The following is a 27,963-nucleotide window of genomic DNA, read 5'->3' on the forward strand; positions in this document are numbered from 1 at the left end:
GTTAAAACATGTATAATGTTAATAAATACATAAGTTTGATGAAACAAAGTAGTTGTACTTATGTGCCTGTGCTTAATTTGTGTTTTCAATGATTTACCTTCTAAAAAAAATCTCGCATGTCTTGCACCCCCAGAAAGGGCATCCTGCACCCCCAGGGGGTGTGTGCACCCCAGGTTAAGAATCACTGGACTAAACTGATAAGATCTGCATTTTAATTTAATTTTAAATGAAGCTTCTTAAACATTTTAAAAACCTTGTTTACTTTACATACAATAGTTTAGTTATATATTATAGACTTATAGAGAGAGACCTTCTAAAAACGTTAAAATGTATTACTGGCACGCGAAACCTTAAATTAGAGTAAATAAATGAAGACTCGGTACACCACTTCTGAAAGGTTGCCAACCCCGTTCTATCCTATGCTGCACTCAAGTGGCAGGGAGCAAGCTTCGCTCTTTGGATGTCTGCAGAGCACTAGCCTTTTACATCGAAAGAACAAAACCATTCCGGAAGTCCATTCAACTATTTGTGGCTGTGGTAGACAGAATGAAGGGTCTTCCAGTCTCTTCTCAATGAATTTTGTTGTGGATCATGTCCTGCATCTGTGAGTGCTACAGCCTGGCAGGAGGGCTGATCACTGCGCACTCCACCAGGGCGCAGGCCTGTTCAGTGGCTTTCCTGGCTCAGGTTTCTACCCAGGAAATATGCTGGGCAATGACATGATTCTCCATATACACTTTATGCAATTACCCAGCAGGCCAGAGACGACACAGCCTTTGGTAGAGCGGTACTCCAGTTGGTGGACAACTCCTACCCCGCCTCCTGAATTTGGGCTTATGATTCACCTGATTGGAATTGACATGAACAAGCACTTGAAAAAGAAAAAACGGTTACTCACCTTCTCATAACTGTTGTTCTTTGAGATGTGTTGTTCATGTCCATTCCAATATTCATCCTCCTACCCCTCTGTCAGGGTACCCGGCAAGAAGGAACTGAGGGGGGGTCGGGTCAGCAGGACCCTATATTGGGCGCCATGAAGGTGCGACTCCAGAGGGTGCCCAGGCTGACCCTACGGATACTGCTAGGGGAAAAATCTTCCAGCTGTCGTGCACACGACATGTGCATACCTGATTGGAATGGATATGAACAACACATCTCTAAGAACAACTGTTACAAGAAGGTGAGTAACTATTTTATATAAAGCTGGAATTCATAACGCTGGTTGCAGATTTAACTGCCACCCTTCACTTAAGAGAACTGTAAAAGACAGTTAAACAATCTCAAAACAAAGGAACAGGCAGGTCAGCTCAGGAACTTACAATCTAGGTGGAAGGACTGTGGTGTGTGTGTGAACAAACTCAGGACAGAGAGAGACATAGCATGATGTGGCCCTGGAAGAAGCTAGAGAGAGGTTTTGGGTTGGGGCTATGGGCTGAAAGAAAGGACGCTGTCTTCTGTTGTTGCTTCCTCCTTTGTTCATGGAAACTGGACTTTGTACATTCTGTATACATAAACAGGATTGCATCAAAGAAATACCTGCCTCTATTATTTTCTCTTCCTAGTAGAAACAACCCACGGGGCCTTGAACTTTGATTTGCTGCTTGAGTCAAAAGGGGGAACACACCCATAATAGCATCACTACTTCAGGATGTAAGGTGCTTTATCAATGTGAAGTGCTGAACTCAGGGGAATCATCTCCTCCTCCTCCTGAGTTTGGCTAGGTCATCTAGCAAATACTCCCACTCTTGCAGAAAGTGTCATGGGGTCTCCAATGGCCATGAGGGCTTTTTTTTTTTTTTTTTTTTTTTTCCTTCTCATCCTAAAGATGCCACCCCTACCAGCGAAACATCTGCCTGGGGGGTTGATATATCATTGACTCAAAGAGTCTGACTCGCTAACATCACTTACAGTAACCACTTAGGTTTTCATTGAAGATGTCTCATCCATATACTGAGCAAATTCCGTGCCTGGCTTGTGAGAGCCAAGACTATCAGAGCCTAGTGTGATATGGCTGAAAGCTTGCTCTCCCGCTATTGAGGATTTTCTGTACCCTTCACAATGACCAACACACAATGATCAGGAACATCTTTTGGAAGGAATGAACAGGAACCTCGTTGAGAAAGTTGCCACAATGCCCGAAAATGCAAAAGACAGACAAGTTGGTTGGATTCCTTTCCAACAGATTGATGGGGTTTGTTAACCAGCTCTGAAAAGCAGATCTTAGTTGTCTCAAATGGCTCACCCAAAATTAGATGCCACTTTTGGAGATTTTGACTTGCTTACAGCAAACCAAAAACAAGGCTGGGACTAGAATCAAGGGTTCTTGTCTACCAGTGCTGCAGTTGAGTCACGAGACCACATTGCATTTACTACATTAACACTGACAAATAATCAGACTCAAAGTAGCAAGGAGCCATATCCAGCTGGAAAATCTTTTGAGGACCCAAACTGGAGCTTTGTCCATGTCATGACACCAAGAGTTAGTTGAGTATGATTTGTGGTAAGAGCAAGGGCCTGAAATGGCTAATGTAACTATACACACAAACTACTTTAGCTGTGGAACTTATTAAAGCAAAGAAGCGTCAACATTCACGGAATCACCGTCCTACAATATTGTTACCGTTCCGATCAAGCATCAAAGGTTTTGGGGCTTGATCCTATGTCACAGGGATGCATTGAGAGACCTCAGCTCAAACTGGTTTCTTCCATCAGTGTTGGTCCAGTTGGCGTAAACACCACCTGGCTCTGTTTCACATAGTCTTGAGGCATAAACAGTGTGTGTTGCTCCACTTTTCCTGGCCTGTTGTTCAGTTTCCCCTCCATATGAGGATGGGCAGCCCATGGAGGGAGATTCAGCGCCAGACTTAGCATGGCTTTCTGACTGAATTCCATGCTGGTGTAATCACTCAGGAGAGGTGCCCTCATGCTAGAGCTGACTCTTTCTTTTTCGGTTGCAGTTGCTTTTTCAGGGATTTTCAAAAGACTTGGACAGATGTCTGGGCTACCACCAGCACTTTCAGACTGGCCTGCATCACACTCGCTGTTGTCTTCTGTGTCCTCAATAAAGGGCTGCAGCTTCAAAGAAGCCTTTGAATCCTCTTCTATCACATGAAGGCTCGTAGTATCATTGTCTGTTTGTGTTTGAAGCAACAGCCTGGAAGTGGGTCCCTGGTTAGCCTACAAACAAGATGAAATGGAAAGAAAAAAATAATTGCATGTTTCTGCATATAGTGTAAACTTACAATATTGAAATAAATAATTTACTAATACTAAGCAACAGAAAAACAAAGTCAGTTAATGGGCAGCATGGCCGCAGCTATTACTTTCTTGTTTAATCAAGCTGGCCAAGCTATTTTATTTAATCTTTAAATTCCATTTACAATGTGCATCAGTATGAGGAACTTAATTAAGGAAATAAATATTTCTGCCCAAGAGGACCATATTCTCCATCCCTTCATTGTTAACGTGAGGTGAAGTAGGTAACACATAACTAATAAAATGTATACTGCAGGATGTTCTTGCAGGCCCTATAACTATCGATATGTGTGATTCGCATGCTGATATCAACATTTAACAGGTTGAATTGAACAGTGCAATTCTGCCTAACTACCCTTTGATATCAACGTCCATCTGTAGTGCCTTCTATTCACTTCACTATCACTTTGGTCTAGGTAAAGATTGTGTATATTTTGGCTGGCTAAACTGCAGAGCAGTGTGTGATGTAAAGCCAAGTACTACCTGCTTAGAAATGTGTGTGTCCTGTTAGAGCCATAGAAACTATCACAAAACACATAGAATGGAAAGGCTTTTTAGAGTCCATAAATAGCATCCTTCCTTTCTGGTGACACTGCCTTGGTTTTTCCATTATCTATCTTAAATTATAGACTGGATGTCATGTTCTCTGACCCACCAGTAACTGCTTCCCTCTTCACTTATTTTAAATGGAGCAGGTGAATTACAGCATTGATGACCTGAGAAATTATCAAGATTTTATTGTATTTCATTCATTCTTTCTGACTCCCATTCAAGAGCGGAAGAATGACTGCTACTTTGGGCCATTCACCCAGCCAGGGCTTAGCTTTCTATGAAATCTCACCAGTCCTACATAAAATGTCAAGGTTTTTCTTACCAGCATTGGTAGTGGGTTCAGCAGGTACCTCAGCACATTCAGAATCTGTCCTATTTTGCATAAAGACCTGCATATTGTGTATGTATTTTTGTTGGACCCTGCTAATCTACAAGATTTCTGCATCTCTGAAAACTGAGATTGCATATTCAGGCACTGATGATATTCCATGGTTTATGGAATAGTCTGACATACACCGGTGGTGACAACTGGATAACAGCTGTACCACTATACCTTATGAGTCCAGAATAAGCTTTCCACAAATTCCTAACTGGAAGATGCATTAACATATGAGGAAGAAGCATGAGCTGCATATTCTTACTCTACTCTGTGCCAAAATATTCAAAATTATGCACACAATATTTAAAAATTCTGCAAATTTTATTTATCAATAAATAAATGTGGCTCCAACATGGCAGTGAGGAGCACAGACCACTGGCTGCATTGAGGTGGGAGATCACCCTGAAGCTCCCACCTACCTCGGTATAGGGACTCACAAGTGAGGCTGCACCCAACCCTGACACAGTGCAAGGGTCACGTCTGTCCCAGAAACACCCCGGGGCCCTGCCCCTCTGCGCCAGATGCACCAGGTATGGGTGGCTGGCTCAGCCTAGCAGGATCCTAGTGTGGAGGGATCCAGGTGTGGGGTGGGAGGTTTCTGTATGGGGCAATCTGTGTGCGGACAGCTCAGTAGGAGATCTGGATTCACAGGGGCTCATTGGGAGGTTCCAGGTGCAGGGGCAATGGGACTCTTCAGGGATCCAGGTGAAGGTAGTTGGGGCTTAGCAAGGGGTTGTGGGGAGATGGGCTTAACAAGGGGGGTCTGGGTGTGGGGGGACTCAGTGGGGGGTCTGGGTGCTGGGGAAATGGGGCTTGATGGGGGTGGAAATCCAGGTGCAGCTGGTTGGGGATCAGTGGGGTGGGAGGCTCATCAGCGGGGTCCAGGTGTAGGGGGATAGGGCTTATCAGGGTGAGGGTTTGATGGGCCTGCTTAATGGGAGAGTCCCAGCTGCTGCCGAGGGGATGCCGCATGCCGGGCTCCTGCTTCCCCCCATGATTCCCCTTTTCTGCCCCCTCTCCCTGCCCTATTCCCACCCCACTTCCTTCCCCACTGCCTCTTCCCCCAACCCTCCCTTACCCAGCCCTATTGCGGGCACTCACTGTTGCAGAGAAAACAGGAAGACTACCAGCACACAGAAGAGGAATGGAGCATGACTGGCACTAGGACTCAGGAGGCAGCTTTCAGCTGCAGAGTCAGCAAAGCTGAGAGGTAGCCTCCTTCAGCTGGACAGAAATGAGGCGGCGCAGTGGCACTTAATCCCATGTTCCCCTCCATGCCTTGCCTCGGGGGGGGGACAATCCCCCCCCCAAACTGCACCCATGGTCATTTCCCCCCCGCCCCATGGCTTTCTTTTAATTCCCTGCCGTTTTCTTCAGGGAAGCACATAAATTCTGCGGGGGGGGGGGGATTTTCTACAGGTGTGCAGTCACGCAGGAGTAGCATGCGCATATATATATATAATATATATATATATATATATAAATAAAAATAAATAATCGCTTGCAGGTTGATGAACTAGGGCAAAATCCTGATCATCTTGCTTAAGTGTATAGACCTACTGACTTCAATGGCAATACACATATGAGTGAGATGAAGAGAAAATGAAGACTGTTTAACTGAATCTGAAAAGCAGTAAAAACAGACTTCAGACTTCCCTCATTATGCAAGAACAAAGGTACATCCAGTGAAATAGAAAGGCGAACTTAAAAGTGATAAAAGGAAATTTATTTCTTTTTACACCATGCATAGTTATCTGTGGAACTCATGGCTACAAGATAACATTGAGTTAGTCTTCCAAGATAAAAAAATATATATATTATATTGATCCCATATAATATCATTTTTGTAACCTTACAAATATAAGTGGTATTAAATCTGCCTGCTTCCTGGCATAAGGCATCCTCTAGCAGTCTGAGGTTAGGAACAAAAACTTTCCTATGGTTAAGTTACTCCATAATTGTCCCTTAAAGTGATTCTGGTGGGGAAATTTTTTTGGGGGGAGAAGCTGGGGGTCAAGGGAGTAACCCCTGTGACCACCCCCCACATGACCCCTCCCCGTGTAACCTCTCCCTGCCCCACCCCTAGCCCGGGACCCCCACACTCTCCCTATCCCATCCCTTCCCACCTTAGCAGAGGAGGGCCAGGGGAGGATGTCCCTGGCTTGGCTGGAGCTGCTCCGGCAGGCCGGGTGGCACGGCCGCAGCCTGCCAGCCACAGAGCTGCAGCTGCTTCGGAGGCTGGGGGGAGAACAGCGTGGCTAGAAGTGGAGAGACTCTGGCCCCGCCTCTTCCCTTCTGTCTCTGCTGGCTGTGCTGCCACTCCTTGCCCCCTATGTTGGGGAGGGGGAGCTGTGTCCCACCTCTCCCCCTCTCTATACCCATTCATAAGCCGACCCCCTTCTCTGATGCTTCCCTTTTTTACTAAAAAAAATTCAGCTTATGAACAAGTATATACGGTAGGTACTTTTAATCCTATGCTTGATCTCCTTTATTTCTTCTAGGAATTTACTACTGATTTACTTGACAGTGTTCGATCGTGACTTAAAGCAATTTTGTGAGCGCTCTGACTATAGTGAAATTCTCTGAGGGAATCAGCTCCTATTCAACAACTTCACAATGCTCAATGGAGTATGTGGGTGCATCTATCATATTTCATGAGCCTTTGCTAATGTCAGGTTACCACTAGGCACTCTGAGACCTGTTTTCACCCAAAAGCTTTTATGCTTCATCTGTTAACCATTATTTCTATTTCTGCCATGTTATCAGCACCGCAATATTTCTTGCAGTATCAGTGTAATTGACTTGATTTCTTTCCACAGCTCTCTCTGTGGTGTGTACAGTAACATGATGACCACATACAACTATGTATTTTTCCCTCCAAGTACCTATTTTGGAGTGACATTCTAGGATGTTGAACTTCTCTATACAAGTCTTCCATCTTGCAGACGGAAATCATAACATCTTGCACCTGTGTGCTGGATACTTTGGGTTTCTTACATATGGGCAAATATTATTACACTGAGTTTTTGTCCACCTGGATCCCACTGTAGGCACATGCATGCGCCTTGCAGACATGATCTGATTCTTTTGGACAGATGTGTCTGTCGGAGCCACACATGTGCCCTGTATGATCATGGGTGTGTCAGTTTTGGTATTCTGGAAGATGCACCTATTGATTAAACTGCCCTTCACTCTTTCAAATCTTCAGGATGCTTATTTCACAGAATCGCTGTCTGCTCCTAAACCTCGTTCACCATCTCTCTACCTGACAGCATAGAGGCTAGCTGGTTAAGTTCCACAGCCAGAAGTTGTTCGCGTAGGTGCGAGGCATTTTGGAGCAGAGCAGAAAGGTTAACATATAAAGCCAGGTGGAAATGTTTTTTGCTTTGGGTTGCTCAGAGTCAATGTTCTGGATCATTTTATTGTCCTTGAAACATTCAGGACTTTCAACCAACTCGATTTAGGAGTCATTCGACAATATCGGCCTGTTGCCCCATCATTCAGGTTCACACAGTATTTTTTCACCTGAGTGTTTCTGAAGGGCCCGATCCATGTGTTTCTACCCGTTAAAGAATTTTCCCTCCCTGGGAACTAAATGTAGTATCCCGGCCATAATGGAACATCCCTTTTTAAGCCTATGGCATCATGTCATCTTTCTATTATGACAGCATTTTGGGTGGTTAGTATCTCTGCTCAAAGGGTGAGCCAAATTCAATCACGTGTTTAATGGCAGGACCACCTTATATACAAAACCCAGGTGATTCTTGGACCTCTCCCAAAACTCTTATCCAAAGTGGTCTCAAACTTTCATCTAAATCAATACAAACACTTACCAGTATTCTTTCCTAAAACCTTATTCATCTGCCTGGGAAGCAACGCTCCATACATTTGTTCTGAGAGCTTTCTCCTACCTCAGTAGAGCAAAATCTTTTTGAGTCACAGTGGCTATTTATAGAGTTTGGGGACAGATTTTGAGAGCAGGCTATTTTGACCTAGAGCTTCTCACAATGGGTATCCGATTGCATTAAGGTCTCCTATGAATTACATACTTTAGCTGCTGCTTCTCAAATTAAAGCACACTTTACTAGACCTCAAGGAACTTCCCTCATATGTTTTAGGAGTGTCCCTATATCAGATTTTCATGGCATAAACTTGGAACTCAGTACATATTTTTACTTATTCCTTAGTGGCAGGTTCTAGATCTGATGCCCAATTTGGCAGTGTGGTCCTACAGCCTTTATGTAGATAGAACTACTGGCACCCACCTCCCTAGGGGAATAACTGCTAGCCAGTCACCAAGGGCAGAATCTGCAGGAACAAATACTTGAAGCGAGAACGGTTATTTACCTTACAGTAACTGTGGTTCTTAAATGTTGTGTCCACATGGCTGCCATGACCGGTCCTCCTGTTTTGCTACTGTGGAGTCCTGTAGTCTTAAACTGTGTCTACACTGGAAAGAAAAACCTGTGGTATCAAGTCTCAAATCCCGGGTCAATTGACTTGGACTTGTGGGGCTTGGGCTGCAGGGCTAAAAATAGCAGTATAGACATTCCTGCTTGGGCTGGATCCAAGGCTTTGAAACCTGGCAGTGTGGGAGGAGGAAGGGTAGGGTGAGTTTTGGAGCCCAGGCTCCAGCCCGAGTGGTAACATCTATACTGCTATTTTTAGCCCCTCAGACCGAGTCCTGCAAGCCCAAGTCAAGTGACCTGGACTCTGAGATTCAATGCCATGGGTTTTCCTTTGCCGTGCAGATATACCCCAAGTGCCTTCACTAATACATAATCCTGAGGGATGGTTGTGCCCTCTCTTCCCTTTATGCCCTGGGGGGGGGGGGCACAAGGGTATCCAGGGTGAATGTGTGGCTCCCAGCAGATCTTGCGGCCAAAATAATCTGATATTGTGCTCATGGGGCCTATGTGCACCTACAGTGGGTCCATGTGGCTAAAACGTCTTACTGAACCTGGTGTTCTTCAGCGTAAGTAACCATTCTTTCTAAATTCAACAATCCAAATATTTTAATTTATTTTTGCTAAATGTCACTAGCTATCAGGGAAAGTGTGGGACCCTTTAATGAATGGGGGAGGCAACCTAGTGACAGATGTGGAAAAAGCTGAAGTACTCAATGCTTTTTTTGCCTCAGTCTTCACAGATAAGGTCAGCCCTCAGACTGCTTCACTGGTCATCACAGTATGGGGAGGAGGTGAACAGCCCTCAGTGGTAAAAGAACAGGTTAAGGACTATTTAGAAAAGCTGAACATGCACAAGTCCATGGGTCCGGATCTAATGCATCCGAGGGTGCAGAGGGAGTTGGCTGATGTGATTGCAGAGCCATTGGCCATTATCTTTGAAAACGTGTGGCGATCAGGGGAGGTCCCAGACAATTGGAAAAAGGCAAATATAGTGCCCATCTTTAAAAAAGGGAAGAAGGAGAATCCGGGGAACTACAGAGTGGCCAGCCTCACCTCAGTCCATGGAAAAACCATGGAGCGGGTCCTCAAGGAATCCATTTTGAAGCACTTGGAGGAGAGGAAGTTGATCAGGAAAAATCAACATGGATTCACCAAGGGCAAGTTATGCCTGACCAACCTGATTGCCTTCTATGATGAGATAACTGGCTCTGTGGATATGGGGAAAGTGGTGGACGTGATATATCTTGACTTTAGCAAAGCTTTTGATATGGTCTCCCACAGTATTCTTGCCAGCAAGGTAAAAAAGTATGGATTGGATGAATGGACTATAAGGTGGATAGAAAGCTGGCTAGATTGTCGGGCTCAGTGGGTAGTGATCAACAGCTCGATGTCCAGTTAGCAGCCGGTATCAAGCGGAGTGCCCCATGGGTCGGTCCTGGGGCCGGTTTTGTTCAACATCTTCATTAATGATCTGGATGATGGGATGGATTGCACCCTCAGCAAGTTTGTGGATGACACTAAGCTGGGGGGAGAGGTAGATACACTGGAGGGTAGGGATAGGATACAGAGGGACCTAAATAAATTGGAGGATTGGGCCAAAAGAAATCTGATGAGGTTCAACAAGGACAAGTGCAGAGTCCTGCACTTAGGATGGAAAAATCCCATGCGCTGCTACAGGCTGGGGACCGACTGGCTAAGCAGCAGTTCTACAGAAAAGGACCTGGGGATTACAGTGGATGAGAAGCTGGATATGAGTCACCAGAGTGTCCTTGTTGCCAAGAAGCCTAACAGTATATTGGGCTGCATTAGTGGGAGCACTGCCAGCAGATTGAGGGAAGTGATTATTCCCCTTTATTTGGCACTGGTGAGGCCACATCTGGAGTATTGCTTCCAATTTTGGGCCCCCCACTACAGAAAGGATGTGGACAAATTTGGAGAGAGTACAGCGGAGGGCAACAAAAATGATTAGGGGGCTGGGCACATGACTTACAAGGAGAGGCTGAGGGAGCTGGTCTTATTTAGTCTGCAGAAGAGAAGAGTGACGGGGGATTTGATAGCAGCCTTCAACTACCTGAAGGGGGGGCTCCAAAGAGGATGGAGCTAGGGTGTTCTCAGTGGTGGCAGATGACAGAACAAGAAGCAATGGTCTCAAGTTGCAGTGGGGGAGGTCTAGGTTGGATATTAGGAAAACTATTTCACTAGGAGGGTGGTGAAGCACTGGAATGGGTTACCTAGGAAGGTGGTGCAATCTCCATTCTTAGAGGATTTTAAGGCCCATCTTGACAAAGCCCTGGCTGGGATGATTTAGTTGGGGTTGGTCCTGCTTTAAGCAGGGGGTTGGACTAGATGTCCTCCTGAGGTCTCTTCCAAACCTAATCTTCTATGATTCTAACTGACCGTGAACATGCTACTTTACCGACCTATACTTTGTAAAAATCTGGAAGTGTTAAAAACAATAAAAAAACAAAACAAGAAAGGATCAGATCCACTCTGCTATGGAACACAGTAGGATATGATCATAAACACTGCCATACTAGATCAGACCTATGGTGCTTCTAGTCCAGTATCCTAGCTTAGACATTGGCCAGCACTGGATGCTTCACAGGAAGGTGCAAGAAACCTGACAGCATACAAGCTAGAGATTTCTTAAACCCTGAAGAATGGATCTTTCTAGCTAGCAATTTGCTGACACAGAGCCGATGTAGCCAGCTCCTCTGGCCCCTGCCCCAGCAGATGGCATATGGCAGGCATGTGTAGATAGAGAAAGGGCATGACTTGAGCACCCTACTGAGTTCTGGCAATACTTGGTTGGTAGACAATCTCTTGCTGCAATTACTCTCTGACTAGTTAGAGCAACCCCAAAGCCCTCAAAAGTGTGCTGAAGCTGAGGTCAGTGAAGAACTGGTCCCAGAATCAGATAGCAGAAACCAGCTCCTTTGTGATGCAATTGTGAATTTGGATCAAAATATTTTGATCCAACTTTCATATATTTGGGGATTCTATTAATTGTGGATTTGAACAATTCCAGATTCACATGAACTTTCACACTCTGGATTTCTCAAGTAACCATCAATCCTGGTGATTATTGACTCTTACATAATGGACTTTGTTTAAGTCAAAAAAATGTAACTCCCCCCCCCCCCCCTTTTGAGTTACTTCATGGTTTTGTCTTTGTTTTTCACACATTTGCCTTAGTGCATATTGCATAATGCTTGGGGGGAAAAATCAATAAAACCTTTTTAAAAAGGAGTAGGAAAATCCCCTGTAAAAGCCTGACACTACATTCCTAATACTATCAGAGCTTCAGCTAGATCTTTAATGCTGTACATTTACCAGGCACAATTAAAAAGAGAAGATGCCTAGTAATCAGTGCTGCTGTAATTCACTGAAAGGGCCCATTCATAAACACTTTTCATACCCGTGGAATGATTCTTGCCACATCTTGGATAGCGCTGCTGTCTCTTGGACTTGGTAAAGTCGGCCAGCACAATTTTCTTGACCTGGAAAGACATGCTTATTAAACTGAGGATCCAATTAAATAACTGAGCCTTCATATACTTCTGTTTTCATCACAAGTCATGTACATAGTTTATCAGTGTTTTCATGCACATCAGACCAGGATGTCTTATAGCAGCTATTAACAAGACACACAAAAATTGGAGATCCAAAACTATAGTCCATATTTTCACAGTAAGTTAGTGAGTTTCTGATGCACAATTATTTAGTGTAATTAACAAGAGCTATGAAGGCCACCAGCATGTGACTTTCTTCCCATCTATACTACATATCAGCTTTCTCTTTCTTTAATCCACCACTGTTTCATGGCTCCTCCAACCCCCATTCCTCCCTTGCAGGTTAGGTTTGTTTTACCAGTAGCAACTTAGAGATAGGTTTCCATTTAGAAATCTGCCCATCCCCCAAGAGCAAGCATCTGCTCCTCCCCCATGATGCTACAAACCTGTGGAGGCCTAGGGACTAGAAGGCAGAGTGCAGCAGAGCTATCTTGGCATATTAGCCCATGTCACCCCTTGCTTAGGACTCAGACACAATGGGAGCTCCACCTATCTTGACTGAAGGATCAGACATGGTATTCAGTGAACTAGCTGTAGAGCAATAGGTACTTCCTCATGCAGACTTGATATAAAATCCAAATTCTAGCTGCATTTTCAGGGCTCAGATAGTATGTCTGCCTCTGTGCTTAAATCCTACTAGGATTAGTGGTGGGAGAAAAACTGTGGTGCTTTTCCAAGGTAAAACCAAATTAATGAGCCTTGTTCAAATTAGTTTCAGCTGAGGGCCTTCATGAATATCATCTCTAAGTGGTTTATAATCTCTTACTGAACGTGGGACCCGAGAAATAACAAGCTTTCAAAAGCCCTACTAAGCTATCCACCTCTAACTCTGGCTAACTTTACCATGTATGTGTTCAAACTAAGCCTCCAGACCTACAAGAAATCAGACAGTATTTGATGGTTAAACCGAGGGGCAGATGCAGAAAAGTGATACTATTTTATATAAATACAAAACTACTCTAAAATGGAAATAAGTATACATGCCACAGAGTGAGCTGGGCCTTTAAGAGGGTTGGGGCTCAGATGCACCTGTGGCATTCTTGGCTCACTAGGGTTCCCAGGCATCCGGTTTTCAACTGGAATGCCTGGCGACTCCGGTCAGAACTACCGACTAGGCCATTAAAAGTCCAGTCGGCGGTGCAGCGGGGGCCCAGAGCTAAGGCAGGCTCCCTGCCTGCCCTAGCTCTGTGTGGCTCCTGGAAGCGGCTGCCAGGTCCCTGCAGCCCCTAGATCCATGGGTGGCTAGGGAGGTTCCACAGCTTCCATTGGCCAGGAACCACAACCAATAGGAACTGTGGGGATGGCGCCTGCGGGTGCGTGGGCAGCACGTGGAGCCTCCCTGGCTGCCCATGCATCTGGGGGCTGCAGGGACCTGGCGGCCGCTTCCAGGAGCCACGGTAAGCGCTGCCAAGACCCCAAACACCCTCCCATACCCCAACCCCCTGCCCCAGCCTGGAGTCCCCTCCCGCACCCAAACTCCCTCCCAGAGCCCGCACACCCCCAAACCTCTACCCCAGCCCCCTCCTGCACGCCAAACCCCTCATCCCAGCCCCACCCCAGAGCCCACACCCCCAGCCGGAGGCCTCACTCCCCCCTGAACTCCTGCCCCAGTCTGGAGCCCCTTCCTTCACCCCAAACCCCTCATCCCTGGCCCCATCCCAGAGCCCGCACCCCCTCCCACACTCCGAACCCCTCGGCCCCAGCCCAGAGCCCCCTCCTGCCCCCTAAACCCCTCATCCCAGCCCAGAGCCTATCCCCCCGCACTCTAAACCCCCAACCTGAAGCCCTCTCCTGCATCCCAAACCCCTCATCCCCAGAGCCCACACCCCCCAACCAGAGCCCTCACCCCCCCACACCACAACCCTCTGCCCCAGCCTGGTGAAAGTAAGTGAGGGTGGGAGAGGGGATGGAATGAGTGGGGACAGGGACTTGGAGAAGGGGCGGGGCCTCAGGGGAGGGGCAGGGGTGTTTGGTTTTGTGTGATTAGAAAATTGGCAACCATATTCACCTCTCACAGGTGGTGGAAATGCGTGCTGAAGTTAGGTGACAATAGCAAGCCTGCTGTGGGTATAAGAGCATCCTGTCAAGAGTGGATGAGGGTGACTTCACTAGTAAGGGGCTGGAAGTGGATGCTCTGTGAAAAGTGAACAGGAAGATTCCATGGAAGTAGGTCTGTGAGCAGGGCCGTAGCAACAAAGAACGTGGCCCCCTCCGAACGGTGGCCCCCTCCGAACATATGTCCGGGCGGGGCCCCTTACAATGCAGAAACAGGAATTTATTTTGCCACTTTTAGGGGCCCCCTTCCTTGCGGGGCCCCCTCCGGTCGGAGGGTACGGAGGGCACTCGCTATGCCTCTGTCTGTGAGCTATAAAAACTGGGAAGGAGCTATAGGAGGCTGGAAGCATGTGGGAAGAGGCTCTGGAAAGAATGCAGGTAGCCTGGGATAACAGGGCAGACAGCCCAGGTGTTCTGGGTTCCCAAGGCTGGGCATCTGTAGTGGAGGCTGGGTGTGCCTATGGTGTCACTCTGTGAGGGGGTTGCAGAGACCCCTGCTATTAAGGGAAGCCAGGAGTGACTTTTTTTTTTAAACTGCCACCTGTTGAGGTGATGCAGTGAACTCTGTGAATGAAGGATGGATGAAAGGACAGACTAGAGCCCAGGAAGGCAACAGCTGAGCCCAGGAGAAGGGTAATGCTGAATGCGTGTGGTGTGGAAGAGAAGATGAACCCTTGATAGAAGGACTGTGTCAGGCGAGTCTGGCATAGAAGACTTGTGTGTGTTTGGACTTGGCTTATACTCCGGAAGGGGTGGACTTTTGACTTGACCAGAAGGCGAAGGCAGAAAGAGCCATTTCCAGGCAAGGGGAAACTGAGGCAGGAGACCAGCCCAGAGCCAGTTTGGGTAAGTCTCTATTACAATATGTATATAAAAATTACATCCTAGAGTGTCATCACCCCTCCCATCCCAACCTTCATATGGGTCATCCTAGACTGTAAGCTTCTCAGAACAGGGACTGAGACTACCTCTGAGCAACACAAGGCTCCATCTTGATTAGTTTGGCACTGCCATAACAATAACGGAGCTCCTGGCAATTATTTTCCAGTGGAAATGGCGGAGAGCAAAATGTGGAAGCAGGGAAGGAATTTCAAAAGCAATTAATGTTGGCCTAACTCTGCTCCTATTGAAGTCAGTGTGAGTAGAATTAATTTAACTTGTCCACTATTGGGAATCTCCTGGCCTCAATTCTCTCTGCATATGAAATTGGTAGAATAGCACTCTGTATGTGTTTTTTTTTTTTTTTAAATTATTCACTTTAATATTATCAGTGCAATAAGTCAAAGCTAGATTGTATTTTGTTGGCTGTATAAACATTTTCTGACTCTACTCTCGTGAGCTGAGAGGCTTCCTGGAGTCACTGAAGGAGTTCAAGCTGTCTGTCTGCTCTCCCTTTAGATGCACTTTTTATGAAATCAGCGTAGCTCATGTGACTGAGTGATTTCATTTTCTTAGACCTCCACCCTCTTCACACATTTAACATAATGTTGGGGGTGGTACGAGATCATGTCCCAGATGTGCACTAGTGGGAGTTGATGCACTACTAGGCTAGCTGGGCTTTCTAAATTATATCCATCTGTATGTGGCACTGAACAATCAATCCACAGTCCTACTGTAATAGGAAATGGATGATCCCAGTCCATCAGGAAAAATGGGCCATAATAATCAATTTGACAATTATTCCTTGCATAAGAACTTTTATCTATTTTTGGGATAGTAGGAAGTATTACATACTTATCCCATTGATGTCTGAGATTGTAACTGGACTGGCAGCTGTATCAAAGACTAAAACATTCTGAGTTTGTGGTAAAGAAGCCTCGCACATTCTTGGTTTGTTAATGCTGTTTCAAAACCACAAGAATTGTGTAAATTATCAGTATAACTTGCTTTTTTGCATCCTGTCTCATAAGGATTTGTCATTTCTAATTTCAAATTAGAAAGACCAATTGTGCAAAAATAAGACATGACTCAACACTACAGAATGTGCAAGGTCAGTAAAATGTACTTATGCTGTGCAATAGCCCAATTAATATTACTCTCTTACCTTCTAAGCATCAAAGAACAAATGATGGGTAGAAAAAACATGGTGGATATGATGCCAAGACAAAGGGCAGCAACAATACCTTCAAATTCCCCTTTATCTGATGGGAGATAAATAGAGAAGAAAATCACTTATGGGACCAGGTTTTGAGAGACTGGAAGGAAATGGAATTATCTTTGCACAAAGCATAAACCTCACAGTTATAGCATGGGATCCCTGTGAGCTTAGTTACAATCAAATCAATATAAAACTAATTTCAAGTTCCACACATGACTGAATGATAAATCTTTAAATCCACACACTGACCATAGAAAGGAGCTATACAAAAAGTGGATGGGGTAGGGAGTATTCTGTCTTCTAAGGCCCCATCTAAACTATGGGCCAGATCTGTAGCCCCAGATTATGAGATTGCTTCAACCAGCATAATTTAAAGTAGCCCTAAATTAAACCAGGAGCCATTTTGGTCCAAGGATCCCCTATAACTATAACTTTTGTCCCCTATAACTATAACTTTGATTCTGTAATCAGCTGATGACCTGCTAATTTGACCTGGCTACAACAAAAAGGCAGCTTTATTCACAACACAACCATGTCAACTGTGGCTGTGCAACTACACCTACTACATGGCCTACCATTATTTGCATCAGCAATTTCTGGGAAAGTATTGCTAGAGACCCCTTTCTGTCTCCCTTTCTGAGTGCCCAGAGGAGATGCACAAAGACCACCATCAGCACAGAGCTGTAAAGAAGTACATGCCATCTTGGTTACCTAGATGGCAGGTAGAGAGTCCTGTATACTCAGCAAAACCAACAGCATTTTAGCCTAGCTACTGGAAGATAATCATATGCTAGCCTATGCTGTTGACGTGGTCAATGCATGATTAGAACTGAGTATTAACTAAGTTTTGTGTGGACACAAACAACACTTGCAATAAAGCTGGCTGAATTCTTTTTTTTTAAATAGGTATTGTAAATTTTTTCAGTTCCAAAAAAAGGATTTTGGTAAACAATACATCATCCATTTTGATAATTTTTCATATTTTTAAATGAGTAAACTGTGCAACTTTGAAAAAATGAACACTTCAAAATAAAAACGCTGAGTTTTTCTCTTTACAAAATTTTTTTTTTTTTTTTTTTTTTAACCAGCCATGTCAGTAACCGGTCACATTCATTTGAAAGTTAGTGCAAATAGAATCTGATACAAACAGTGTGTCCTTGCTTTACTCACTGATTGTACCAAGCTTGATTCCTTAGCAGCAGCATGTCACAGTTTTTTAAGGCTAGAAGCGACCGGCAGATCATGTACTCTGATCTCCTGAACATTACAAGCTACAGAAACCCACCCAGTTATCCTTACATTGAACCTAATAACCTAGCGATTAAACTAATGTAATACAGCCCTCAGGAGACTAAACTATTATGTGCCACAGGTAGAGAGTACAAGGGACTGAGGCAAACCAATGTCCGAAGCCCCTGCAGTGGCAGGGAATTGATTTGGTGAGATATATCCAGATTTGGTGAGATATATCCAGACGATTCTAGCAAGGAACCTGTGCCCCATGCTTCAGAGGAAGGCGAAAACCCAAATCAAACCAACCCCCTACCCCAGGTTCCCTGCTAACATGACCTGGGGGAGAAATTCCTTCCTGACCCCAAATCTGGCAATCAGTGACATGTGAGGAAGACCCACCAGCCAAGTGAACAGTAAAGAAAATTCTCTACACAGCCTCAGCGCACTAGCCCTCCTTTTCCAGAGTCCCATCTGGGCATAGTCATCTCTGAAGCATCAGAAGAGGGAGGGGAAAAAACTCTGACTATGCCAGGGATGGGTGGGAAGAAAGGAATTCCTTCCTGACATCTACAGCTGACTAGCTAAAGTCCTGCATGAGATTTAGGAACAAAACTAACCTGAAAGGAACCCTTTGGGCCACCAAGCCCAGCCTACCCCTCCTCCCAAGCAACCCAGTCATTAAATCCCACTAAAATGTATCTAGTTCATTCTTAAAACTAGTTAGGTTGTTTGCCCCCCACTATTCCTGTCGGGAGGCTGTTCTGAAACCTCACTCTTCTGAGGGTTTATAGAAACCTTCTTCTAACTTCCAGCCTAAAATTTATTCATGGCCAATTTATATCCAAGTGTTCTCATATGAAAGTTGGTTTAAGTTGATGATGAACCATTTCATGTTTGCAGGGGAATTTTAGTTCCTTTCCCATTTCTGTCTGCTCCAAGCCCTAGGTGTGTGGGTTTATTTGTTTGTTTGTTTTTTGCGCTGTACAAAAACTGACCGGAATGAAATTATAGGCCTCCCTCATTGCTTGTCTGCTGAAGAGAGTTCATGGGAGTCTATCATGTTTACCCCTCCTTCAGGTCAAAGAGGCAAAAAGCTGTAGGGGGATGTCACCCTTTCCCTAGCTCTGTCTCTCAGTTTTACAGGTTGTTCTATTCATGGCTAATATTGCCCAGGACTGAGATTTTGGAATAAAATACCACAACCCATTTTTATGGTATGGATCAATGCTGCACAGCACAGTCACACAAAGAACTTCACGGTACCATATTTCAGAGTAGTGAAAAACTGTGAACGACTTTGGGCTCCTTCTCCTGCAGTGGTGACTCCTGAAATTTGTACTTTATAGGTAGTTTTTTCTTTAAGTCCTGTTAACAGGTAGCAGGTGGTAGAAGAATTGACAGCAACAGCTGCAACACAAGAGGGTGAGGGATCAGTAAAAGTAGAACACTAGAGCCAAATTCAAGCTGTACATAGGAACAAGCCTATAAAGCTGTAGCTGAGAAGAGGCCTAACTTCATGCCCTCATCCCAAACCTGTAGGAAACCATACTCTGCAGACCTTCGATGCTTGGTGCCAAAGGAGAAAGCATTCTATGGCGGATGCTGGGATTAGGACTCACTATGTATCCTCTCTTCTTGAAATTAATCAGGGTCCTGGAACAAGTAATCTCAGTGTATGGCTATTTGAAGATGGTGTGCCATAAACTTCCAGCATAGGTAATTGCCTGGGTAATTACCCAAGATCTCAAGAGCTAAAAGCATAAGCATAAGCCTCTACCACTTGAGCTATCCTTAAAGGGTAGCCGTGGTAGGCTCGTATACTCTGTAGACCGGGTGCAGGCGGGGGAGGGGGGGAAACACATTGAAAGTGAGTTTCCTGTGTATCTACTGTTGTGACAGTCAGAATAAGGACTTATCTGAATGTTATTGCTTAATCAGTGTGCTTATACATCTGCATTAAGTGTCTAGGCCCTGAATTTGACCCCTAATGTAGAATGCATGACTCAAAAGAGCTTGTAGATGCCTGGTAACTGTCAAAGCAGGTGATAGTAGGAACATACCATGGGGCCTAATCTCGCAACTTTTACTAACATGAACAATCCTCATTCATCAAGCAACACTCACCTTACTTGACTTCAGTGATGTACTACTCAGGTAGGTATTTGTGTGAGAAAGGACTGTATGTTCAGATCCACAGCTGTATTGCTTTGGTTTAGTTCAAAACTATTTCCTTTCTGAAGGTGCAGTGGATGATTTTGCTGTCACCAGAATAACTTCACTTGCAATACAACAATGCCTTTTATGTTGTAGAATGCTGCCAAGCATTTAGATACGCTTGATATGGAAGTTTTAATGTTAAAGAAAATAGCCTATTTCCTGAAAGCAAAAAGTGTGACCGTAGAGCTGAGTGAGGCAAAGAGTCTGCGAAATGAAGCTTATCATCCTTCCTTTCTGGAAAACCCAGTAATCATCTGTCAGGTTAATTCACGTTGCAGCAACTTGAATTGTCACTACACTTCAGCAGTTTTTCAACTCTTTCTGCCCACAAAGTTCAAGCAACCCTGGGATTTGTTTTTTCAAAATACTAAACTTTCTAAGCAGGCACCTGGGGTGAAATCTGCCTTTGAGTCAATGGAACTCTTGCCATTGACTTCAATGAAGCCAGGATTTCATCCACCAAGTTTAGATTATTTTTTGATCATCCATTACGTCCATCGGCTGATATTTTTGAGTTCTAGAAACCAGTGGCTCTTCTATTTTGCTCTTCTATTGTTTTCAGGAAATATTTGTCATCTCTCTTGATATGTAGACTGCACTAGCTATGAAAGTTAAAGTTCTAAACCTCAATGTGTTGTAACTTGCAGCTTGGAATCTTTCCCCTGCAGACAAGAGCGAGGATATCAATCAAAAGAGAATCTGTTGTAAATTTTCTCTGATATGAGCTCATGTAAAATGGAATCAGCCCACCATTCATTAGCTTCCAACTATTCAATGAATCTTTCTTTGTAATTAATATAGTGCCTCTAGGAACCAACTGAAAACTATATTCTTTGGAGCTGGTAATAACTGATCACTTATCTAATCTGTCTTTCAATACGAGCAGGAAACTGTTCAGACTATATTTAATTTTTGTCTAATAAGCAGCAAATAAGAATCACGCATTATCTTTGACCCCCCAGTAGAGATCTTCAGAAACAAGATGGGCTGAGTCATAATGCAACACAGAAATTGTGTGAATTGTCACAATAACTTAAGCTAAGTGGTAAACCTGCTGATAGCATATCTTTCCTTTCAGTATTTAACAGAAATTGCTACTATATTTTTAGCAGCAGAAGTTTTAAGCATCTTTGAAGCTTTTATTTAGCCATGACACTAAAACCTAGTGTCATGAAAATGGCTGAAGCTTTAACAGCAACTTGATCACTTGTAAACTAAAACAAATTGTATTGAACTGGAGGGTAATTCTGTGAACCTTTGAACACTTTTCTGAATTCAAAATATGTTGAGTGTTTCTTTCATGGCCTAAATTGATCTGAATTTTGGCTTCCTGTGGTGATGCTGATGCTTAATCTTTAAAGATACATTTCATAATAAACTGAGAACATACCCTGTAATCATTAGAAGTCTTTGGATAGTCTAAACCAGTTAGAATATTAAAATGTTCACTTGCAGTTGATCTGCTGATAGACTCAACTGCCACTGAAATCAAAGGTGAATAAAGTTCTATGTATGGATTAAAGGTATTAAGTAGCTCAACACTTGTAATTTGTAGGCAACAGTTATGTCTGATGCTACTGCTCTATGTGGGAAATGTTGGTCTTGTCTTATGATGATGTGACATAGTGACCTACCCAGAGAGAGATTCTTCATTGTGTCTGTGTAGTTGATTCTGTATCCCTGGAGGAAGCCCAAACAGTCTTCTGCAGGTACTTCAGTCCATTTCACAATAGCGGAATGCTTCATGATATTTGAAATTTTCACAATAGCTGGACCTGTCCTAGGAACTTAAGCATCAGGTCATTTAAAAATAAATAACTCAAATCATACAGATAATTATTGTCTGTAATCCAATGTGCAGCATGCTAATCCATACATAGACATTGACCGCTGAATGGGAAGCATCTCCCCAATTTGCAGACTGACACACAGATAACTAATGGCAGAGAAGGGAAAGAGAACAATTACATACAGTGGGAGGCTGAGTCCTGCTTAAAACAATACCAAAGAAGGTGGAGACATATCATCCATCTGCTACAGATACAATTTCTAAGGATACCCTTACTCACCATAGTCACATTGGCATGAATGGCTACTCACCTAGGAAGGTGCTAGTCAATGTGGGTAAGGGTATCAGAATCTGGCCACAAATCACACACTGCAAGAAGGGACAAACCCCCTGCTCTGTTGCCTTAACAATATCACGTTCACTCACACACAAAGCCAGCACATCATAGCTTGGAGTTAGGGGCATGACTGAGTGGATAGTAGTGTTATGTTAGGTCATCCCAGCAAAGATGTTATGGTGGAGCTCCCTTATTACTGATGGTGGAGAAATAGGAGAAAAAGTGGAGGGGAACAAACGGGGCGAGGGGGGGAATGAAGATTTTCTATGAAATACCTCCTTGAACTGAGTAGAAGTGGGTCACTCCAAATGTCCTCTCATGTCTCATGAAACTTTCACATTCACACATGTCAGATGCATGCACCATTATTTTGTACAATTTATATGGTTGTAAATGGTCTGGAAAACAATCAAGTTAGAATCAGTATTTGCTGAACAGATAAGGGGAGAGAACTTTCAGATTTTCTGTATAGCCCCCCAAATATAGTCTAACAAATTCCAGGTCTTCATGTTAAGAGTCCAAATGTACACATTCTCCAGGTGGCTTCCTAGACCACCCTCATACAACCTGTATATTGGATTTTTTTCATAATTAAAATGACAAATATTAATATACAACCTTGTTTGTAAAGTGTGCCAAATTGGTTTCTAGTCTGCTTCTGTTGCACAGATGGAGCTACAGGGTGTAAAGCAGGAAAGTAAAATAGCTCGAGGCCTCTTGGCTCAAGCATGGATTTTTTTTTTCTGTCTGGGAACTTAAACTGGGGTGCACATGTATTAAGAGGATCCATAAAACAGTGGATGAATTATTGATAACATTTCAATTGTGACCCTCAGATCAAATGTCTCCAATGTACATTGACATTAATCCTGATTGATCTTTGCCAGAGTCACTTGTATGATCTCAGTCAATATGCAGAATGCAAGTCCTGTAAAATGTTCCTGAACAGAAGCACTTTGCACATAACTCAGATATGCTGCATAACAAGCTTTGTTTTGTTATTGCGACTTTACAAGGACAAGTTATGGGGAAAGGGATGGAATGTCATCTACTGGGCAGCCTGTGACACAGCTGTCTGTCATGTAAGTGAAGTTTACCTAGGAGGGCAAAATGTTGTCACCATTGTTATGCTGTTAGCCTGCAGCATATAAGTCTCTATCCTGGATTTGGGGGAGGAGAATAGCACAAACAGTCTGTGTTTGTATAGCTGCATTTCTTCACTGACCATGACCAGTAGGCTTCCCAGGGAGGACTGAAACTCCCATGTACTTCAATATTCCCCCCCCCCCCTATATACACAGAACAAAGAAGAGTAGAAATGTGAGGAAGGATCTTCGTCTGTCTTGTGGTTTTTAAAACTGCAAGTGAAAGAAAGAGGCATGTTTCCCACAAAATAACTGGACAATCCATGAAAGAAAGTTGAATTGTTACCTAGTGTGAAATTTCCCATGGGCTTAGTTATTATTTCCATGTGCATATCTTCTTTACCAGTGCCCCAATCAACCACAAAACACTTTGGAATGTATTCTGGAGTCCAGGTGACAACAGTGTTGTTTCCCTGTGGTATGGCAGTGATTTGTTCAGGCAAAACTGAGGGAAAAGCAAAATATTGTATAGATCAATAAATAGGAAAGCAAATATTTAAAAAAAAATTCACTGTGAAGTCAGCATCCTGTGGCAAGTCATGGAGACTCTGTAAGTAGTAAGGCTTAATGAACTCTAATCACTAGTAACAATATAGTTTATAAAATAGTTTCAAGCCAGTCTAGTGCTTTGCACTGCCTTAGCGAAGATCCACATTTGATTTCTGGACATGGCCTTTCCTACAAAGGGGGAAGAGAACATTCAAACCTTGGGAAGGGGAGCACCTTACTTAACAGGAATCCTCCCCCCAGGAAAGTCATACGTAGGACTGAATGGAGTGCTGCTATGTGAGACATTTCTGACTGGGGGAGACAGTCATGTTAGGCTTCAGACTGAGGAAAATAAGATGTTTTTGTGGTATTCTTCTTTATGTAAAGTCTGACAATAGTAGGGCTAGCTAGAAAATGAGAATTCCATTTCAGAAGAAAAGCTGGGGTTTCAGCATTTAGTTTTGTGTCTGTGTGAACAGAGACAAAGTTTTGAAACTCTGTGGAAAAACCAGAGAGAGACTGACTGTAGCCTGACCAGACTCCAAAGAGAAACTGCTGCGCTCCAGTTCATTTGCAAATTTGACACCATCAGATCAGGATTAAACAAAGACTGTGAATGGCTATCCAACTACAGAAGCAGTTTCTCCTCCCTTGGTGTTCTCACCTCAACTGCTAGCAGAGCACCTTACCCTCCCTGATTGAACTAACCTCGTTATCTCCATACTGATTTATACCTGCCTCTGAAGATTTCCATTACTTGCATCTGAAGAAGTGAGGTTCTTACCCACGAAAGCTTATGCTCCCAATACTTCTGTTAGTCTTAAAGGTGCCACAGGACCCTCTGTTGCTTTTTACAGATTCAGACTAACACGGCTACCCCTCTGATACTTGTAGCCTGGTTGTTAGGGCACCAAGTTAGAAGGGGCAGGGACTGGAACCCAAGTCCTTCTCATTCCAAATGAGTGTTCTAAACACCAGGCTAGAGTCAGTCTCTCTCTCTCTCTCTCTCACTCACTCATATCCAATTAATATTTAATTATCTATACAAATTGGAATCACTCCAACAGGAAAGACTTGGGCTCCTCCACCTCAGAATACCCAAAGTTCTGGTGGTTAGGACACTCTCACCTGGGATGTGGGATCCTCAGGTTCAAGGATCCAAATTAGGCAGAGCAGGGATCTGAACCTGAGTGTCTGTCTCTCTTTCCCTGGTTTTTCCTAGAAATTCCATCCAGGGCCTGAGAAACTTTCCCAACAAAAGCTTCATTTGAATTGATACACTTCTGCTAAAAGTCTTGGTTTTGACAAATCAGCATTTTCTGACTGAAAAAAACATTTAATCTAAAAATTCCCAACGAACACTAGATAGTGTAGTCATTGATAATCAAAATTGGCAAGAGTAACTGACTGACACTAAGAAGGAAGATGGGCAACTTATACATCAGGGAATGTTGTGGTTGATAGAGAACTCCATTTCATCTTCTATCTGAAAAACAATAGGAGAGTGGCTATAAGGAAGAATTAAAGAGTGACAAAACTAGCTGAGGAGAACTTGATCTAAGGGTATGTCTACACTACGAAATTAGGTCAATTTTATAGAAGTCGATTTTTAGAAATCGATTTTATACAGTCAATTGCGTATGTCCACACTAAGCGCATTAAGTCGGCAGAGTGAGTCCTCACTACCATGGCTAGCATCGACTTACGGAGCAGTGCACTGTGGGTAGCTATCCCACAATTCCTTCAGTCTCCACCGCCCATTGGAATTCTGGGTTGAGCTCCCATTGCCTGATGGGGCAAAAACATTGTTGCGGGTAGTTTTGGGTACATGTCGTCAGTCGCCCCTCCCTCCGTGAAAGCAACAGCAGACAATTGTTTCACGCCAGACACCAGGGTGATTAGAAGAGCACAGCAAGGCGCACTGCGCATCAGAGAGGCTTTGAAAACCAGTTTCATGACTGGCCAGGCTTCGGTGTGACAGTTGTGTGTGTTTCTCCTTGATGCAAACCTGCCTCCTTTGTTGATTTAAATTCCCTGTAAGCCAACCACCCTCCCCCCTTCGAAATAAAGTAACTATTGTTTTGAAACCATGCATTCTTTATTTATTTATTTTTTTTTAAAAAAGAGAGAATGGACAAGGTAGCTTGGGTGGGGTAGGGGAGGAGGGAAGAAGAAGGCCACATTGCTTATTGGAGCCACACTAAAAATCAAACTGTTTGAATGACAGCCTTCTGTTGCTTGGGCCATCCTCTGGAGTGGAGTAGCTGGGTGCCCGGAGCCTCCCCCACCGCATTCTTGGGCGTCTGAGTGAGGAGGCTATGGAACATGGGGAGGAGGGCAGGCGGTTATACAGTGGATGCAGCAGGGGTCTGTGCTCTTGTTGGCTTTCCTGCAGCTCCAACAGATGCTTCATCATGTCCATTTGCTCCCTCAACTGATGCTTCATCATGCCCATTTGCTCCCCCCTTACCCTCAGCATCGCGTCCTGCCTCCATTCTTCGCGCTCACTTAATTCTTTCCTGGCCTCTGCCACTGAATGCCTCCATGCATTAAGCTGTGCCCTATCAGTGCAGGAGGACTGCATGAGCTCGGAAAACATGTCATTGCAAGTGCGGTTTTTTTCCGCCTTCTAATCTGCGATAACCTCACAGACGGAGATGATAGGGGGAGAAACATTCTATGCTCTATGATTCTGGGGGGACTGCATGGTCACTTGTGCTGCTGAGTTCGCCATGCTGACCAAGCAGGAAATGAAATTCAAAAGTTCCCGGGGCTTTTCCTGTGTACCTGGCTAGTGCATCAGAGTTCAAAGTGATGTCCAAAGCCGTCACAATGGCGCACTCTGCGATAGCTCCTGGAGGCCAATACCGTCAATTTGCATCCGCATTACCCCAAATTCGACCCAGCAAAGTCAATTTTAGCACTACTCCCCTCACCGGGGAGGAGTACAGAAGTCGATTTTAAGAGCTCTTTAGGTCGACGGAACGGGGTTGGTTGTGTGGATGCATTCATTTTTAAATCGACCTACTGTGGCTAAATTTGACCTAACCCCATAGTGTAGACCAGGTCTAAGAAAACTTCACAGGAAACAAACTGAATGCCTATATCATCACAGTAATGCTTTTATTGATGTGCAAGACCTTAGGCACATTAGGGAAAACAAAGGATGAAACTACAGCTAGAGTTGAAAATAAATGTCTGAGGAAAATCATGACGCTTAAGTGGGCAGACTTGGTAAACCATTGACTATCAGTAGGATTAGTCAGAAAAGATTGAAGTGGTGGATACTATATTCCTCAGTGGCAGGGAAAGGTAGAGGAAAATTACGGTGAGAACTAAATAAGTCAAGAATAAGAGAAACCAGAAGAGAGATTTGCTAAGGTGACAATGACGTTTGAGGAAGGGGAAGAATTGTGTTCAGGACTAATTGGAAAATTCTGGTGGTGGGTGGAAAGGAGAAGGTATGAAACATTAACTGCAGACACATCAGCTGGAGAGTGATAGAGGTACCCAGATGCTGATTGTTACTCACACACAGTATCAGGCTATAGGAAATTCTACCTTACAACAATACATTGTCCTAATATTTCAATAATAATATTACAATAACTACACTCAAATTAGAAAGTCTTACAGCAAACTACTCAGAATTGAACCCTGTTATAGTCTTGGTCTTCACAACATCCTCTGATAAAGTTGTCTGTGCATTATGTGAAGAAATACTTCATTCTGTTTGTTTTAAAAGAAACAAGTTCATAACACAAAAAGGGGAATATCTTTTCATGCCCTCTCTCTGGGGTGTTCCATTGTTATGCTGGCCTCTGGGTGCAGTCCTTCCCCTAACAGTCCATTAGCAAGGTTGCTATAGGAAGGAGCGCAGCCTTCCACTCAGGAGAAGCCTTTTTCCAAGCAGCATCTTATCTCCCCTCCCCTCTCTCACCAGGAGGGTTTTTTTTAAATGTCACTGTGAGCCCTTAACTGGCCTCAAGTGTGTCTAGGTAACCTGAGGTAACCCTTGTTAAGCTCATAGGGAACAGACCTCTACCATTCTAGGGCTGATATATCTGCCCTCCTCCACTCTGGTATACCTCTCAGGACTGACTTTGTCACAATACTAATTATAACTTTGATATGATCAGTCCAAAAATGCTAGTCCCACTGTAGCAGGTCCTGTACACTTAGCATTGCCCCAAAATATAGGAAGACATGGCCTTTCCCTGAGGTGCTTAAAATCTTGTTTGGAATAAGATTCAATGATTGAGTATGGCAAACAAAAGGAGGAATGGGTAGGAAAGGACAAGAAGGGTAATAGAAAACAAAGGTGTGGCTACATAAGGTAATTATTGCACAACATAAGGTTCTAGACCATTTGAAAGTTTTAATAAACCAGATGTCACTAAACCTAATCACCACTGGTTGTTTTGTTTTTTTAA

The 27,963-nt window shown here is 44.0% G+C and overlaps 1 protein-coding gene across 1 annotated transcript in view; it reads right to left on the reverse strand.

The window, feature by feature from the left end:
* Positions 1 to 2,685: 2,685 nt before the first annotated feature.
* The window catches only part of LOC112113172 (interleukin-6 receptor subunit beta-like), a 156,100-nt gene continuing 130,822 nt past the window's right edge, over positions 2,686 to 27,963 (reverse strand). The window contains exons 10-16 of the mRNA XM_029910916.1: positions 23,328 to 23,486; positions 22,172 to 22,294; positions 21,405 to 21,557; positions 18,817 to 18,960; positions 16,267 to 16,363; positions 12,014 to 12,095; positions 2,686 to 3,177 (exon numbers count right to left, since the gene is read on the reverse strand). Of these exons, the coding sequence (XP_029766776.1) occupies positions 2,686 to 3,177; positions 12,014 to 12,095; positions 16,267 to 16,363; positions 18,817 to 18,960; positions 21,405 to 21,557; positions 22,172 to 22,294; positions 23,328 to 23,486 (1,250 nt within the window). The remainder of the gene's footprint in view (positions 3,178 to 12,013; positions 12,096 to 16,266; positions 16,364 to 18,816; positions 18,961 to 21,404; positions 21,558 to 22,171; positions 22,295 to 23,327; positions 23,487 to 27,963) is intronic.

The sequence above is a fragment of the Terrapene carolina genome, unplaced genomic scaffold (assembly GCF_002925995.2).
Source record: "Terrapene carolina triunguis isolate 2854851 unplaced genomic scaffold, T_m_triunguis-2.0 Scaffold69, whole genome shotgun sequence".
NCBI classification, from domain to species: Eukaryota; Metazoa; Chordata; order Testudines; family Emydidae; genus Terrapene; species Terrapene triunguis.